This window comes from Anopheles marshallii, chromosome 2 (genome assembly GCF_943734725.1).
Source record: "Anopheles marshallii chromosome 2, idAnoMarsDA_429_01, whole genome shotgun sequence".
Classification (NCBI taxonomy): domain Eukaryota; kingdom Metazoa; phylum Arthropoda; class Insecta; order Diptera; family Culicidae; genus Anopheles; species Anopheles marshallii.
In genome coordinates, this window is record NC_071326.1 from 15,957,238 (window position 1) to 15,976,239 (window position 19,002).

General features: G+C 44.5%; 1 protein-coding gene across 1 annotated transcript in view; it reads left to right on the top strand.

The window, feature by feature from the left end:
• The window catches only part of LOC128708768 (collagen alpha chain CG42342), an 85,439-nt gene that overhangs the window by 34,228 nt on the left and 32,209 nt on the right, over positions 1 to 19,002 (top strand). Inside the window, exons 2-4 of the mRNA XM_053803748.1 lie at positions 2,385 to 2,464; positions 6,063 to 6,098; positions 6,578 to 6,613. Coding sequence (XP_053659723.1) covers positions 2,385 to 2,464; positions 6,063 to 6,098; positions 6,578 to 6,613 — 152 coding nt within the window. The remainder of the gene's footprint in view (positions 1 to 2,384; positions 2,465 to 6,062; positions 6,099 to 6,577; positions 6,614 to 19,002) is intronic.

Consider the following 19,002-nt stretch of genomic DNA (forward strand, 5'->3'; position numbering starts at 1 on the left):
AACTATGCTACCGCGCAAAAAGGCGAAACAAAACCTGGCGTGGCGATATAAAATTCTCAGCAAGGGATCAGATGCGAACCGGGTGGAATGCGCCATTGTGTGTGTGTGTGTGTGGCGGTGAAATAATGATGTTACGCAAAATGTGTTTTCTTTCCTTCGCAATTCCGGGCTCACCGTTTACCGCACGCAGTAAATGATGTAGTCGGCCATTGGCTGATTTTGGTGGGCAATTGCTAGAATTATTACAAAATTATTTATGAGCCTAATGGAATGGCCGGCGTTAGGGAAAGGCATGCCAACGGAACTTGTTAAGCCTCGGAAAATGCGCACCTTTTGCACCAACCCGGGGACGGGAACGGAAAATAAGGAGGAAACGGCATTTAGAGCGGATTTGGTACTTTGCAATTCTAGCGACTGTAAAGTTGATTTCTAACGATCTGATAAAATTCGTCCGGACTAAACGATATTTTTGGGCGCAAATGTAATTTTCCAAGGATCAGAGGTCAACAGCAATGTAATAAATTTCAATCTAGATTGAAGTACAATCTACCTTTCATCGGAAGGTTGGCGAATTTTTGGAATTGATGGCCCAAGCTAGCAACGTCATGACAGAAATGTGTTAACCACCAAACTCACCACGGCGATTTTATGGTTGTTGCCCGATTGTAATGCTGCAAGATTACAAATACCACCACCTAAAGTATGTCGATTTTCGGCACCAAATTGCGTCCGATGTGGTAAAGTTTGTGCGCCACACCACTGTCAAAAGTTGCGTTCCGCCGCACGCAACACCGCTTGGTGTCAGCTCATCTGCGCGCATGAGGTTCGCTAAGCCGTAATTTATCCATCCGCTGCAGTTTGACATCCCACATCGGCATCCCAAGCGCCGCACAAACCGGTACCGATGCGGGCAGATGAAAAATGCTTATCGCAAAAACCGTTCCACTAATGGTGCACAATCAACAAATTCGGTCGACATCTGTGGGGAAAGTTTTGGCCCTTCGGTGGGTTCCGTGTTTCTGCGCCATCACAGACATCGTGTGGTGCGTTCCCGTTTGCGCACCGATACCGTGCAAAGGTGTTGGAAGGAAAAAGGTTCCTCTTTCGTTTCTTCTTTTTTCTCTCCAATCACCCATGAATTCATCCTCAAACCGCATCCAGTTAGGGGGTTCGGGTGGAAGTTTCTTACTTTGTTCACGTCGAAACAAAACTTGTGGACGGTAAAACTTTGTTCCTCCCCGTCAACGAGCGGCATTATTTGTGTCCCTTACCGGCCCCGCTTGAAAGGTGGAGGCGCAGAATCGAAAAAAGGAAGAGAGTTAAAGTTTTTACGGTTGCACAAACAAAAACAAGCGAATTTGCCGCGCCCAGCTGCGAGGGGGTGTACCCACAGTGCTGCAGATGCGCGATATGGAACGGTCGGGAAATGAAGGCAATCGTATGGCTTTTTTCCGTCGTTCGCTATGGAAGCGGAGAAGGTAAATGAGTATTGCACCGCTGTAGCGCCGTTACGTGTACTGCAGCTGAAGGGACGAATAATAGTCGACTATGGTGTCTAGCGACTATCAACAGTTGTAACACTCCATCAACGTTATGAGTTTGATGGTAAAAATTGCACCACTTGGTGTTACGTTCGCTTTCCAGCAAATACTCAAACACTTCAACACTCCCGCGCTGGGAATTAAACTTTAGCTAACGCACTTTATAAACTCCGCTCTTATTTAAAACATCTGATAGGATGGGTGAGCAGCGGTCTGCGATGGCTAAGACAGCTAGAAAGAAAGAGATAGCGAGCTAGTGAACCAAAAACAAAAAAAAAACAACCCCTCGAAACTCCAAAACGCTACTTCACTTCGGAACTCCAAACTCCTGCAGGCATTTACGGCCCATACTGTGTTGTTTCGGAAACCGTCTCTAGTGATTTAGCGAAATTAAATTAAAATCTTCTTCCGTCCTCATTGACGCACGACTCGACGACGCAGGCACCAACCTCCACCCCCCTCCAAAATGGTTGTGTGATCGCGGGCGTGGATGGAATGGCAAGTTGCTGCTTTTAATAAGGCACATCCCTTTTATCCTGCTACCCAGGCGCAAAACGCACCACGTCAGCTAAAGCTTTGCACACCGCTGGCGACGATGATGTTGATGGTAATTTAATCAAATTAAGGCACTTTTCTTCGCTCTAATCTTGAGCAGTCGCGGAAAAACTTTCGTCCAGGAACTTTCGGATTCGGGTCAACCTTCCACGCAGCTCGGTTCGAGTGCTCTATCAATTCAAAGTTACCATACCGAATAAAATGACCGCTTCTAGAACTAAGTTACTGGAGAAAAAATAATCTACACTTTCTCATTTATCTGATCATTTGCCTGTTGTCTCATTTCAGGACCTGCTGGACCACCAGGACCGCCCGGCAAAAGAGGGAAGCGCGGTAAAAAAGGAGATCCCGGCGATTCGGGAGTTGAGGTTAGTTCTCGTTTGTGTCTCACCGGTGGCATATGTCTTTCTGTTATTTGGGGTGGTTCCTTCCCAAACTTCATATCCTTCGCTTTGTTCGCACTCTCGGCGTATTACCGTAGACCGTGGTCCAGACATTCGTCAAGATCAAAAAACCACTTTTCACAGCATGTCCAGCTGGATTGGGGGCGAGATTTTCCAGTAGCCCGGAGGTTGACTGACGGATGCGGATGATCACAGGAAATTTCGTCCCATACCTCGCCGCACAGCTCGCAAGAAGCGAAGAACAATTTGTCTTTTTGTGGTGCAGCTGAAACAGCAGCAGCCTTGGTCTTATCTCTTTACGCCTGCGGGTGCGCATGTGAACCGCCTCGAGTAATTAATTATAGTAAATTACACGGTCGTTTGTTATTTTAACCTCCACCCTGGACACTTTCCAAACTTGGTGACCGACCGACGCGGTCACGAATAGAGTGACCTCGCGGGACCGTGGCGAAGGAAAGTCGATAAAAAATATCTTTCTATCGCTTCCTACGCAAAAGATGTCAGAAAGACACAATGGAGCTAGCATTATGTTTGATTGTTTATTGTGGAGCTCTTGTGGAGTCAAATGTTATTTTATCGCATATTTCAGTGACTTTTTATGGTAAACTGGGATGTAATGAACGACGTGCCACTGAGAAGATTATTTCCAGATAATCGAGAAGCTTTCCAATTGTCGATTTAAACTTGTTTAAATGTCTCCGAAGTTGTTGTGCGCTGTTGTTAAAATCAACTTACAACAAATAATCCGTTACAGAATTTGATTAAACGTGGCAAACTTCTGTTCGTACTCCGATACGGAATGTGTACTGTAACAATTCGCACCTTCAAAGCATGAGTGTGCGGTTTTGTTACTCCTTCTACTTGTAGAACCCATCAATTACAATCCAAAAACTATCCTACCCCGTCTGTACTGTCTATCTCACCTTCGTAATGGCCAGTGTGCGACTGGGATAGTTTCACAAATAGCTTCAACCTTTACCATCGGTGTGGATGCACATTTCCAGCGCAATGGTATTTATGCAAACTTGCATCCGTTCGTGTTTTCTTTGCGTCATCCCCATGCCCACGTTCGAGGCGATAGTGAATATTACAATCAAAAAGCTGAGATGCTTCCAGTCTGCCCGTAAGGATACGCTCCACCTGTCCTGCCCGCCCAAGACTCTTACGCCCAAAAACCAAACAAAACTTTTGTAATTCTATCATCTGTTAAACAAGTTGCAAAACTTTTCTGCATTCCCGTACCTGCTGCTGGTGACGCGCTACGCTGGCGGTGTTTTGGTGTTGCTGTCTGGGACCAAAGTTGGCAAAGATGCCACCCCCGTAGTAGGATAGCTTAGAATGAGCGACTGCACCGAGCTTAAGATGTTAGCCGGTTACCGACCGGCAGGGTAGGTGTTCGTTTTGCGGGATGCTTTTATTATGCACTCTGGAAAAACTCATCAAATCTCCAGCTCCCGTGGCGGAAAGGGAACATTCCGTACTGTCTTGCGGCGTTACTCGGTGCCACAAAAGTGTTGCGATGAGCACTTTGCTTCACAAGTAATATGCATCGGTTGAATGTGTTTGAAAGCTATTCCAATCCTAGCTCCTGTCGGTGAGTAGCGCCTTTCGCCACCCGAATCGTCCTTCTTGCTGATACAGAATTAGAGATAGAGCGAGAAAAAGAGTGTTTAGCAGCGCACTGTGGTATCTTTATCTTCACTCGCCTCACCACAAATCCATTGGCCATCGATGGAAAACTCTAGTCGTAGTTGAGAGCTCTGACCATATCGTACCAACCCTGGGCGGTCCTGGCAGCACACTCCTGGAACTATGGCTGTGCTGGAACCGAACGAACCCGGCAAGACATCTCAACTGCATGAAAAGGTTATGGTCGGGCAGTATCTTTCTGCTGAGCGTAGCGCAAACCGCACCGGAGCACAAGAAGTGTCGAAGGATGGAAAACCGGAAGCGGATGTTGAAACTTTTATTAGCCTGCTCAACCGTAACCCGATCCGGGGATGCGCCTGAGGAAATTCAGATGCCGCCCGGCCCGATCTGTACCGTCCCTTGCAGCGGTGACCACACTCGTTTGCCGTCCGCTAGTAGTACAATCTCGTGTGTGCGAGCGTGCACATCATCATGCAGCTATTTACTGGCAGCCAGCGAACCGTGCGTCACTAAGTCGGCATGAATCTGGACATGCAGTATGCCGCTGAGCCAGCACGATTATCCCGGTGCCGGTATTACCAGTGTGCATGAATCATAAAGCTAAATGATTGCATTTTGGGAAAATGGGTAGAGGCGTATTCTTTTCTTCGTGCTGGTGTGTCGAAAGGTGTCAGGGAGGATTAGGGATTGAATTGCTGGACAGAAGCAACAGCCATTGGCATGGAGCGAATATAGTGCAACGGCAACATGCAACAGCCTGCCGAGCAATAATCCTGAGCTCAGCTTGTTTGAATTGCGGTTCGACGTTGATGAAACGAAAAACGCAACGGCAACCCGAAACAGCTTCAGTGGTTCATGAAGTGTGGCTAACTCATCGTACCTAACTGGAATGACAATTCGACAATTCGTACTAAAGATACAATTTGCATTGGTAAGAGCTGTGCATTGTTGTTGATATATTGGATTGTATCGATTATTTTACACATTGGTAGATGGTTATACTGTTTATTGGTGGAAAGGAACTGGTTCTAGATATCTGAAGAAAGCTTTTCATTATCCATTGTCCATTGAGCTATCTGCCACATATTTCATCTTCAGTTGATCAAACCTAGCTCAAAACATAATAAAACGTTGCAAGTAGGGTTGTTGCCTAATGAGCGATCTCAAACGCTCAGCTCAACTAATTGAGCGAGCTCAGAGCTCTCAATTCAGAAAACACAGTCAGTTTAAAGCTCAAACGAGCACGATGTGCGCGTTGGTTGAGCTCAACATGCGTTGTGTATTGAACTGTCTCGCGCTCACCGCTCACTTTGATGAGCGCCAGCGCTCCACTCAGCTCATTGAAAAGAGCTACTTAACGCAGCATTAACTACGCATCCCTTCTGCCCATTGTGAAATAAATTCGTCCACCGCAAGAAAATAGAAACTGCATTAAAAATCATTTTAATAGCAATTCAAATGAGCTGCCATTTGTAAATGAATAAAACAACAAATTTAAATCAAAAAACCTTCATGTCATCTACGAAACAAAAAAGTATTTCGTTTCACTTTGTTATTGTTTAAACTGCCAATCCCGTGGGCACCGTCCGGAGAGCATCGGCAAGCTGCCCGGTTATTTATTGTTTTATAGCCAATTATTTCACCTTCGGCTAGACGTTCCTTGCACTGATGGATTGTCCGGTTTGATCACCTTTATTAGTGTCAGAGCCGTGTAACGTGCTGAGTGTGGGACGTCGCTTTAACGATTAACATCCGCTGCGCGTGTGAGCAATGTTGGCCCCATGTGGTATCCTTTTTTGTGTGTGTTTTATTGCCGAAAGTCTACATATAACAAGCGCAACACTTTAATGCTGTATGTTAAACAAGCAAATTAATCAATTCCACTCTCCTCTGTTTCCTCTTTCTTTTGCAGGGACCCACCGGTCCTCCCGGTAAAAACGGACTACCGGTAAGTGCACGCGTACATTCGATGCAGAAACTTTGGGTAAAAGGAAAATGCAGGCAAATTAATTTCACCCGATTCGCATATTATAATTACTTGAACGCCTTTTAGCTTCCACGAGGCAGCACTGCGCTTCGTAACTATGATTTATCCTTTGTTTGCACTCCTAGTAAATGTACAATAGCGCTTAAGCTTCTATCGGTACCTCACATTTGGTGCGCAAAAGCACGAGCAATTACTTTAATTTTTGCTACCTTTCTACGACATTTTATTAAATTTTACCCCATTATAAGTACCATAGCTTGCAAAACATCGTTATTAAGAGATACTAAAGCCGCTCATGCACAACAACCAAAGTTATAAATGATTTCATTTTTATTCTACTTTGCCGCTCTATTTTTCCACCTTTGCACGCCATTCTTCACCATTGGCCGACATATTGCATGCACGTCAATATCGATGCATCCCCTTCATCCACACTGCAGGGCATCCGTGGACCGAAAGGAGATCGAGGACTTATGGTAAGACATTCATTATTTGATTTAAGTGATTGAAGTATGTTTTTGTTTTGCTCTTAAGCTTAAACACTGTAAATATAGTTGTTGATATATAGTTGATAATGGTTGCCAATTTGCTTCTCAAATCATTTTTAATATTTACATTTCTCGATTCGTTTGAATTATTGCAATGAGTTCTACTATTATACGGTACTGGCCCGATTATTCATACATATTGCTATTGATGAACTCAGCAAAAGAACTAATCTAATCCGGCCGCAATACATCTGCTTTAGTTTGGTGAATGTTAATTTTCAAACTTGAAAAAATAAAAAAAGGAAACTGGGATTGCTCGGGATGGACACGTGCGGATACATCGTTGCCTCCAGCTAGGAATGCCCTAAATTTGCCAGAGCTGTAGTTCCGCGTGTTCCCACGACACGGTGTTTACCTTGAGCGGTTTCACGCGCCCGAAATTCGAATGGTTTATTTATTGTTATGGTGAATGATTTCAAAACAATCACTCCATCCCGATCCGGCTCGATCGATCGAACGATCGATCAACGACGGTACACAACACCACACGCACTGGTTGGCGGTCCGGGCCGCTTCGGCGAGATCGATCTCACCAAAAGAAATTGTTCGGTTTCGTTTGTTGAAACTAATGCTTGAAACAACAAAACTCTGTGTGAAACTCGTTTGAAAAATTCGGAAAGCTGTACGAAAATCGGGGTCCGATGTGGAGGTAACTAAATGCTTATGGATCTAGAGCAGATAATGTGGGATGGATGGTTTCAAACATTCCACGAGCCATCAAAATCGAACCTATCGCTTCAATGTCCGTCAGGGAACTGACTGCGCTCGGTTTCGATTGCCCTCGCACGAAAGTCAACAGTGCATCGATCGGATCCTCAACGACGCATAAGTAAACAAGGAATAATTGTTATAGCGTGCTGCTGGCAGGCGCGCGGCTGCGTAAGATATGCATGAGCAGGGCAGTTGGAGAGCAATTTATTACAATATCGGTCCAATCGCTGGCGGCCATTTGACGGTCGGCCTTTGGAAGCTCCCGGTTGTAGACGTGTGCGAGCTATTATGGTCAAGATTACGAAACCCATGTCTCACGGGGAAATTACAACTACTGCAATCATAAATTACTTGCACCCTGGGAGGGTGATCCCACAAGCAAAAGTAGCCGGGATTGGGCTCTCCATAATATGAGCGGGAAAGGAATTATGCTGGTGCGAGAAAAAGTCAAACACACCCAGCATGTTACAAACCAAATGCGCAATCTTATTTCCATCCTGCTGCCATATCTGCTGATGGATGGTAAAGCACAACAACTGGGACGATGCACTTACTGGAGCAGGTGAACGATGTCCTTCCAGGACGAAGCCATCCCAATCAATCGCTCACCACGAAGTCAATCGAATCGGGCAATCAGTCTCAATTTCAATCACCCGCTCACTGACTAGGTGCAACGAACACACACTACGGCTGAAACCGTACGATTCTGGCTAACGCCAAAGGCAAAAGTAGCGTGAAAAGCCACAGCTGTAGCCCTGAACTCGTACGTCGTACATTCTACAGCGAAACTAGTGACGGACGACCTATGCACGCACAGGACCAAAGGTTCAAAAGCGATCCTGACGGATGGTCAGTTGCATGTGGGTTGATGCAGTTTTCTTTTTCCTCCATTCTCGCTGAACCCTAATGCATATAGCTGTGAGCCTAAGTTCATGTCTCGATGGCAGCTGAATCCAAGTAATTGAATCTGTGCCCGAGCGAGATTTATTTCGGTCGATTCTTGTACGGTTCAAAGAGGAACTTTGGCGCACGGTTCGCACTCGTTGGCAGCTGGGACAAGTTTGATGCAAATTTCCGTCCCGAAACTAGCTTCGGCTAGTTTTGCGGTCATTTTGGGTGCCCCAAGGCTATTAGTCTTAGTTTCTCTTTCTCGGAACCCATTCCAAGCCATTCAATTCATTTTAGGAGAGGCTGTATTCGATGAAATATTGCATTTGAAATGGTTTCTCGTCAGCTATTTATTACCTGTTATCGTAAACGCTGGTTGTCATTCACCTGCTAGGGTTGTGCTAAGTCAAGATGGATTTAGCTGTTAGATCTGCCTCGAGACTCGAGCGTGTTTGGTTTCCAAAGCGTTATATCCGTCCGGAAGTAGATGTTTTTCATCCACAAATATTTAGGTTTTTTTTACTTCAACTCACAAAACTCCGAGATTTTCTTCTAGTAACTCACTGAAACTTGATACTTATCTACATTGTATCATAATACCATCGGGATTTACTTTATTAGTCGATAAATGCTATTAACTAGATAAAATTTTACAAGATTCGTGAGAATTTGATGCTTCATTTGATGATAATAACCATTCCAAATTGCCTTCTTGTCCTCAGTTTTGATCAGTTTGCTACCATGTTCATCAAAGTGATATTATTTTGTCCCGTATTGTAAGCTTAAGGATTACTGCTCGGTTTGAAGGAAAGAAGGGTAGATGCTCCAAAAATCGTTCACAATTTGCGTGTCCTTCTTTGTGTTGCTGTGTAATGCACCAACCATCAAACATTCCTTGGACATTCACTTGTGTTTACCGTCAGGTTTACAGATTTCCTAATTCTGTCCCTAGCCATGATGTAGTGGCAAACAACGACAAACCCTTCTGTAAGGGTATGAATACTAATTTTCTGTCCCAAATTTTACTCACACCAAAGCGTTTCTCCTTTCTGCGGGGAATGGTACGGCCGCTCCGAAAATCCTATCTTTCGTTGTTTTTTTTAACAGCGTTTCAAGGTTGCCACCGTTGGGGAAGCTGAGAAATGTATTTAATGAAGTAGAGTGAGGATAAGAAGAAATGACTATTCTTTCTCATTTCCGTCATTGTTACGCGTGCCTGAAGTTATTCAATTATGTGTGATGCAGAACACCTTCATGGATGAAGAAACTTCAAAAAATCCCTTTTTTTCGGCATTTTAAGGACATATTTTACCACTTAGAGTTTAGCATGAATTTCCATGCGGCGTCCAGATATTTGGGAAATCAATTGCACCGCCATCTTTGCCATGTAATGCATTCCAAGAATGAATCACTTACAAGCGCGCGTTACATTGTTCATTCCATTTTGCTGCTCCAGGAATAATCAGACATCCAGACACCGGGCATGTCTTTTCGCTTCGACATTGAACCGAAGACCGCGCCAAAACCGTAGACACTTGCGTCTGTTGGACGTGTAGCCGTGATCAGCGGACAGCTTGGAGCATGTTGAAAATTCTGATTTAATTTCTTTCCTTCCCTTCAGACACACACACACATCAACCTCGGTCTAGCCGAAAAAAAGACATTGTTCTCGTGGTACGCCGTCTCGCACGACACGCGCATTTGATCGGTATCAGCTTAATAGATTTTTCTCTAGTGGTTCGGTTCCTGCTTCACATCTTCCGTGAACGTGTGCTCAGAATATTCACGCGATAGCGCCCAAGGCGACAACGAATAGAGCAGAGTTACTGGATGCTCAATCTGGAGCAGCAGTAGCAGCAAGAGAACAAGTTGCCACAAGTTACATCGCCTGCGAAGCATGGGAAAAGTGATGTCCTTTTACAAAACGGTTTTCTTTTTCGTTTGTTCAGCGTCTCGTGCGTGAATGTTGTGCCGCATGCACATTGGGCTGCAACGCCACCAAGAATACTAATGATCCGGCAACGTTTGCGTGGTGCGCTTCTGGTTGTCTGAGGAGTGCTGATTTGTTTACACGCTACCTCCAGGGTGCACAGCTGAACCACCGCCGGCAGATAGGCAGTGGATGGATGCGTGTGCGAGTGAAAGTGTATTCCAAACAAAGCCAAGCTCTATAAATTAACTGAACCTCGGTCGGTCGGTGTTAATCTGTTCGGCAAATCTTGACTCTCTGCGTTCGCCGAAGGTGTCCGCCGACTGGTACGAAATGGTTTGTCACCCCGGCTTACGATGGGGATTACGGTGGTGACAGCCGATGCTGGGATAGCCGGGTAAACAGCAAGAGCGCGGACGGATGGGTGGCCGGACGGATGATTAATCTGTAGGAACGATTCGGAATAGATCGTGTCGTTTCGAATTTTCCACTCCCGCCCGGTAGCAAAAGACGCGTTTTCCAGCTTCCGGCACAAAACGCACTAGCTTCTTGGCGAGTTGGTTGTGTTTGGGTATTTGTTTGTTGCCACCGCACTGTTGACATAAATTTCTTCCCGCCAGTGTTTTACACCCGAAGTACCGCAGCCAAGGATCCATGCCTAACTGTGCCTAAATTATTGCCTACAATACGATCCGCTGACAGGCGCTGACAATGGGGTATGTTAATTCCCCTTTTTCCCTTCACTTAGCGCACGGCACATCATCCTGGTCCACTGTGTCTCTCTATTTGGCGAGTGGGGAACAAGGAAAAAGCAAAAAAAAGGTAATCGGTTTGAGCGTCTTAGCCACCCCAGCCCAGACACGCAGTGTGATAGATGATGATCCTACTCCGACAGCGGCTTAGTAGCGTTGAGCCGTAAGTTTTCTTCGGCCTCGATAATTTATCATCACAGTCGAATCTCGCTGCTACGCGGGGACGGCAAGAAGCGAAGAAAATGATCAGCATCCAGCACCACCTTGGGTTTTCCGGAATTGGTAAAGTGTGACTTTCTGTGGCCAAATGTCCAGACAGTGTGGGCATTAGAGATAACTCCAGACTGCCAAGACACTGGCAATGATAAGAATGCATTGCTCGCATTCATCCGGTAGAATAGACTACGAGCGAATGAATCAAACCAAAAAAAAAACAAAGAGAAAGAAATTGTTCAAATGGCTTACGGAAAAGCGAAGAAAAATAGTTTCCGCTTAATCTCTAATAGCCAATTATGCAGTAGAAAGGCGTAGCGAAATGCAATCGAATGAGAGGCGTGTATGTTCGTGTGTGTGTCCGTGTTTGTGGTAATGGAGGTGTCCATGTTTTTGGGGGGAAAAGTTTTTCTTGTTCTCACCCGTACAGTTACTTTCCTTCTGCGACTACAGCTCGGAGTTTGTCGGAAGGAAAAGGAACAGTTTTCCGGAGGTTTTTCCTTGCGACAGTCTGATAGCCATGTTGGAATGTATATGGAAGCGACTAGCAGATAGAGTATAGAGCTCTGTTTTGCGGTTGGAGGGTGTTTCCTACGTGAGGACGTACGGTTTTTGCAGGAAGTGCATTGGTAATGTATCGTCACACACTTACTTTTGCGTACGGGGGTTTTCCATCGAAGCGCTTTTCCAGTCGCTGCCTCGTTTGTTCTCCATTATCAAAGTTCGCTACGCCAGCCAGCGCTTGGGGATGGGCGTTAGCTTATGCTGCACGATTGCGATAGATATCCGACAGAAGGGTTCTACCACGTTCTTGCAGGATATATGGAGAACCGCCCAAAGGAAGACACCGGGTGCTCTGGGTTGGGAACGCTTGCGGAAGGAGAAAATTTGTTCTACGAATGTTACGCTGCTTCCTTCGGCAACCAGCCCAACTGCAAAAGTACTCCCACATAACTGAGCAGAAAGTTGAAACAGAAATTATTAATACACGACACCGGCAGACTGTGTTTTCAGACAAATCGGTCACTGCAAAGGCATCACGGATCGGTGAGGAAAACGAGGGCAGCAAGAAACATACATCAGCTAAGCAAACGTTAGCACTTGCAGGAAATGTTTGCACGGGAAAATAGAAACGGAAAACTTACCACCCACCGTGCCGGTTGTTTGCTCCCCGGGGCCATTTCTCTCGAGTGCCTTCGTTTGTGTAATTATGATGGTCGGAGGACGGAATGAGGCGAAATGTTTAGCAGCGAAAAGAAAAACTTTCCAACATAAAATAATAGTTTTTCATTCGTCACACCCGAATCCCTTCAACCGTTTGTCGCTTATCGGTTCTTTTTATAATCAAATTACACGACTCCAAACGTTGGTGCATTTGTTTGTCGGAGCCGGATGTAATGTAACCTGGGTTGGATGAAGGAAAATCCATACTTTTCAAACAGCAACAGCTGAAGAACAAAACACGTAGCAATGGTAATGTTCACAAAACACGCTTTGCTATTTGATGTGAAGTGGACACCTATTCAAAGCCAGCTTTATTGCATGTATGTAAAGTTGAAGGGAATGGTGGGGAGTATTTATTTAAAGATAACCGATTACAAATTTAGTGTGCTTCCTCTTTGACCGTCGATACGCGAATCCCTCATCCAGCCGCACGTGGCTAATTATATTCTCTCTATTCCTTCTCTTTCTCTTCCACACCTCTTCTCTCCTGTTTAAGCTTGCTTCGCTCGCGCTCAGTGTTTTTTCTCTTTCTTTTTCAATCCTCTTTCACACATCCACACTTCCACAACCATTTCTTCCTTACACATCCACACTTCCACATCCATTTCTTCCTTACACATCCACACGGCCTCTCCTGACATAGCATCCGCCTCGGATATTATTCGGTATTCAATTCTACCCTATATTTCTTCATTTGGCTCGATGCTGTAGTTGTATGTAGCGAACCTTCGCCACTGATTTTTTCTACTTCATACCGATCTTTTGGCAAAATATTTACAACCTTGTAAGGGCCTAAAAAGTTTGGCGCTGTTTTCATTCCTGGATTAAATTGACTTCTTTGTACCAAGACAACATCTCCTACTTCATACTTTGTGGACGGCTTAGCGCGTAGATCGTAATTTCGTTTTTGCGTAGCCTGCGCTCTTTCAATACTTGATCTAGCCTCTGCTCTTATAGCGCTACGGTCTTCATGAAATTGTGCGACACGTATTTCCTCCATCAATTCTGATAAACGCAAATCTTCTTTATGACGCATCTTGACCCCAAACATCGCTTGAAAAGGTGCGACCCTAATCGACTGATGAACATTTAAGTTAAGCCATTTTTGTACGTTTCCAACATGTTTATACCACTTTCGCGAATCGTTTACACATAATTTCGTCAACATGGCTAGTATTACCTGATTAGTCCTCTCGACTTGTCCGTTGCCACGCGGCACACCCGTAACAATTTCAACATGTTCAATATTCTCTTCATCGCAATATTGTTTGAAATTTTTAGACGTAAATGCCGATCCTTTATCGCTTACTATTCTTCGTGGATTGCCAAACATATCGCTTTGATTCCGCAATCGCTGTATAACCTCGTTGGAGGCCGTCGTCTTCGTCGGATATATCCATGTATACTTGGTGAAAGCATCTACCACTACAAATAGATACTTATACATCTTATCGGTAGCATCCATAGGACCGACGTGGTCAACGTGATAGGTGTCAAACGGCACCTCCCCTTTTTCTATTGGATACAACCTACCGTCTACTTTGCCTCGTTTGCGCTCTGCAATCAAACATGTAACGCAACACTCGATCTTCTTTTTTATCTTGTCAGTGAGATTGGGAATGAAATAATCGCGACTTATAACATCTTCCAACTTACGTACCCCGAAATGTCCATTTTCATGGGCCCTTCTTATAATTTCACTTTGTAATTCTGTAGGAACGACTACAACTTCTTTCCCTTGTACTAACTTCATCAAAATCTCACCGTTCATGCAGTAGTCGTCGTATGCTTGCGTTTTGAGTAATTGTCGTATAGCCGAAATTCTTTCGTCTTTTCTCTGTGCAGTTATTATCATCTCTACCAAAGGATCATTTGATACTATCATTATAGCCCTACTTAAAGCATCCACATGCCTCATTGACGTTCCAGGTCGATGTACTACTTTAAACTCATATTCCTCCAATACTAAAGCCCATCTGGCTATACGCGCAGAAAGTTCCTTTGCTTTCAACGTATGTTGAAAGGCCGAACAGTCTGTTACAATCGTAAAAGGTATTCCTAGCAAATACACACGGAATTTCTCTACTGCTCGTACAATGGCTAATACTTCCAAATGGTAAGCACTGTAGTTTTTCTCAGCATCATTCGTTTGGTAGCTCATATAATAGACAGGATGAAGATGGTTGTCTGCTCCCTTCTGAAGCAATATTGCTCCGTAACCTTCCTTTGAGGCATCGGTATGTACCTCGGTCTCCGCTTTTTCTTCATAAATTTTTAGCACTGGATCAGAAACTAAACACTTCTTCAATCTTTCGAAACAATTCAAATGAACGTTTTTGAACTCATACTCGACGTTTTTACGCATCAAGTCCGTTAGTGGTTTAGCCATTATTGCGTAGCCTTCGATAAACTTACGAAAATAACTCGTCAAACCCAAAAACCTTTGTAACTCCTTCTGGTTTTTTGGCTGCGGAAAAGAATGTACTGCTTTTATTTTATCGGGCGAAATACGATAGGTACCATTCTTAATCACGTATCCCAAATATTCCACTTCAGGTTTAAGAAATTGAGATTTTTTCCAATTGAACTCGATTCCGTTTTCACTGGCAACTTTCAACAACTTTTTCAACGTGATAATGTTTTCTTCTTCACTGTTTGTCGCAATGATCAAATCATCCACATAAACTAATATTTCTCCGCTTTTGATCAGTTCACGAAACGCGTTGGCTACAAACCGACTAAAACATGCTGGACTGTTACATAGACCGAATGGAGCTCGCAGAAATTCATACTGACCTGTATGTGTCACAAATGCTGTATATTTTTGGCTAGTCTTCTCTATCGGAACGTGGAAGAAAGAGTTCTTTAAGTCTAGCGTTGTGAACACCTTTGCACCTTGAAGCTTATCGATTTGATCCTCCATATTCCTCATCGGAAAACAATCTTTCTTGATCTTTCGATTGAGCTCACGATAGTCTACGCAAACTCTCATCGAACCGTCTTTCTTCTTCGCTAGCACTACTGGACTTGCAAATTCACTGTTACTTTCCCGAATTATTTTTGCGTCTAACCACTCTTTTATTATCTTTTCAAGAACTTCTTTTTCTTTCGGAGCGAACCGCCTTGGGTTGGTTTGCACCGGTTGTTCGTCTTCTAAAATGATTTTCATTTCCACTGTACTCTTTACATCTTTGTTCGGAACGTACTTCGAGATTAAGTACTTCATATCCATCACATATTGTCCAGAAATGTCTATTTCATTTTCACACGGCATAATTGCCATTACGTCGTATTCCTCTCGCTTTAACACTTGTATGCCGTTGGTGGTCACGTTTACATCAAAGTGTTCTAAGGACGCTGTTCCTAGCACGGCCTCAAATGGCATACTTTCATTAGACACTACATAAAAAGTCACTTCACTGTATTGTTCGTGTCCGATATACATGTCCACACTACAAACTCCTTGTGCCGAGATTTCGTTTCCACCGAACCCTCTGAATGTCACTGCGGTGGAGTTTAATCGCGGTTGCCCGATCTTTTCATACGTGCGATAAGCCATTAAATTCAGCGAACTACCTGTATCGAACAAAGTGTCTACGACAATCGATCCAATTTTTACAGCGATCATTGGCTTCTGTTGTTTGTTTGGTCCGCACATCGACACATGTTGTATTTCGCTTTTGTTAACCGGACCCGCCTTTTTACACTCGCGTGCCCGATGACCAAACATATTGCAGGAGAAGCACTTTGGTCCCTCGTTCTTTTGTGGGCATTCCAACGAAATGTGCGACGTCTCGCCACAATTGAAACAATTCTGCTTTTTAATCTGTTTGTTATTTGCCTTTTCGTTTAGTCGTACCTTATCTTTCTTGTTCGTGAACTCTTCACGCTTCGTTTTACTCTTTGCAGTCTTCGTTACCTTTTCGAAATTTAATAACTTCTTCTTTAACCGCTCGATGCTTTGAGCTTCTAACAATATCGACTGATGATGCTCATCGTCGGTTATTCCACTTATTATATACTCACACAGGCTTGGCTCATCCAGATCGATCGGCAGTGCAAGTCGTTTCATCTCGTAGATATAATCTCGGATAGATTCGGTACTCTTTTTCTTCCGGTTGATTAATGCACGATGCACATCACTCGCCCGTATGCGTGGAGCGAATTCTTTGATTAGCGCCTTCTCCAACTTCGCAAAACTACTAAAACTGGTCCGAAGGGAGAATACGAATCGTCTAGCCGTACCGGCTAATTTCTTACGGCACATGATCAGCTGCTGTTCGTCGTCCCATCGTGCTGCTTTGCACACACTCTTTAACTGCTTCAGCCACATTCTCACATCTTCTCCTTCCTCAGCACCGAAGGATTCAATGCTATCCTCCATGTCTTTAAAGGAATACACTTTCAGTCGTTTCGGTGCGTGTCGTCGTGGATTTTTGGGTGTTGATGTACATTTGATTGCTGTTCGAAACATCGAATCAGAATCTTCTTCATCACTGTTATCGTCCTCGTCGTCATCTTCGTCGTCAGTGCTTGGGCCATCGTCTTCATCACGTTCCTCGTTGCCGGAGTGTTGTGAGTCGTCTTTCTCACAATTACCATCGTCTTCGGAGCAACGATCATCATCCTTCTTGCCTTCTGAAGCATCACCGTTTTCACTATTGGAGCTCGTCTTACTCCGATGGTTGATGATCTTTTCGGCCATTTCCATCTTTCCACCTGTGGTTGGCAAACCAAGCTTTTCGCACTCGCGTATCAAACCAATCTTAGTGAAATTCACGCACAGTTCTTCAATCGTCGTCATATTATCGTTTTTAGTTTTCGCACGTTTCAATTTGACACCAACTTATCCTTTTTTTTTTAAACTCACTCACTTCCCGGACGAGCCCCCATGTAAAGTTGAAGGGAATGGTGGGGAGTATTTATTTAAAGATAACCGATTACAAATTTAGTGTGCTTCCTCTTTGACCGTCGATACGCGAATCCCTCATCCAGCCGCACGTGGCTAATTATATTCTCTCTATTCCTTCTCTTTCTCTTCCACACCTCTTCTCTCCTGTTTAAGCTTGCTTCGCTCGCGCTCAGTGTTTTTTCTCTTTCTTTTTCAATCCTCTTTCACACATCCACACTTCCACAACCATTTCTTCCTTACACATCCACACTTCCACATCCATTTCTTCCTTACACATCCACATGTATTGCATAATGAGAAAAAAAAGTTATAAGTTTTATGGCCAAAAAGTACAGCACAATAATAAAATCAAGCACACAATGACATACCATTCACATTGCGTATAGAGCGACACCTTCCAGCACAAGCTAAATGTATCCTTATTTTCACTTAATCGTGCCCCATGAGAGACCCAATTAAGAGTTTTGTTATGACGCGCACAGCAAAGCATCGCACGAACGCAACCCTTTGTTGCCACTGATCCTAATAAGCTCTTTACCGTGGGTGTTTTCCCTTTCGGCCAATTCAAAAGCCTTTCCTACTCTAGCCCACTTGGAACTGGATGGATCCTTTTTAGTGTGATACAGTACTAGTGCTTGATTTTTTTCTCCTTTGCTTCTACTCGTTGACTCACCTACTCAGTGGCTCTATTCTAGGACCGGTTGTGTACCGGTCCGTGCCGGAATGCAAAAGGACGTGAATGGATCAAGTCACTCCATATACGCTCACTTAAAAGCCGACATCCTTCATGTGCCGTGTGGTATTATTTCTACCGCGACGTACCACTTGACCTGCACCGTGGCCCAGCGCTTTGGTTATGGCAACACTTCATCCGTATCCTGGACAGGAAAAGCTCCTTTCGGATGGTGAGATTGCCCTCGATGAATGCCACGAGGCAAATAGGCATTCTCGTAAGCATGAAAAGTCAGATTGCATAAATGCGACCCGTCTTCAAACGTCCATTAGCCGTGAGCGGGCTGTATATGTATGCGTTTAAGTTTTTTTTTATTCTTGCTTTCCTTGTGTTGCAGCTCGGCAAGCATCACTCGGCGTTGGAAAACTTTCTTCCATAAGTACACTCACCCATGGCCCATCCATGTTTTGCAGTAAGGAAGGGAAGGATCACTCTTGACAGCTTACCATCCGAAACCGTTTCTCCTTTCCGGACTCGCCGAACCGTGCCGTCCCTGTGACGAACTCGGGGCGCAACTACACAAACAGCGTTCTCCGGTCACGATGGTACGAGCTGTAACGTGTCGCGATCCAGAAGATGATGGCACCTTCGGCTCAAGCTGTAATCCTTCAAAAAACGAGTCCACCATCCGTACGGCGACACTCTTCGGTTGGATTGCACATGCATTGCCATGTCACAAGTGCTGCTTCCGACATTGTACTTAATTGCTGATAAATTATTCTCGCCCGTTGGGCTCACAATATGCCGGGGCCGGGGCCTTCTCGCCTGGCGGTGTACACACGTGCACGTTGCAAATTCGGTTAGGTGAACATATGCAACAATTTAATTTCAACAATGAAAACAAGTACCTTCACGAGTAACGAATGTCGGGTCGTGTGGCTGAGACTCCTCCCAGAAGGGATCTGTGCTGTCTGTACCATTTACATGCATTTATCCATGATCCTTTGCACTAAC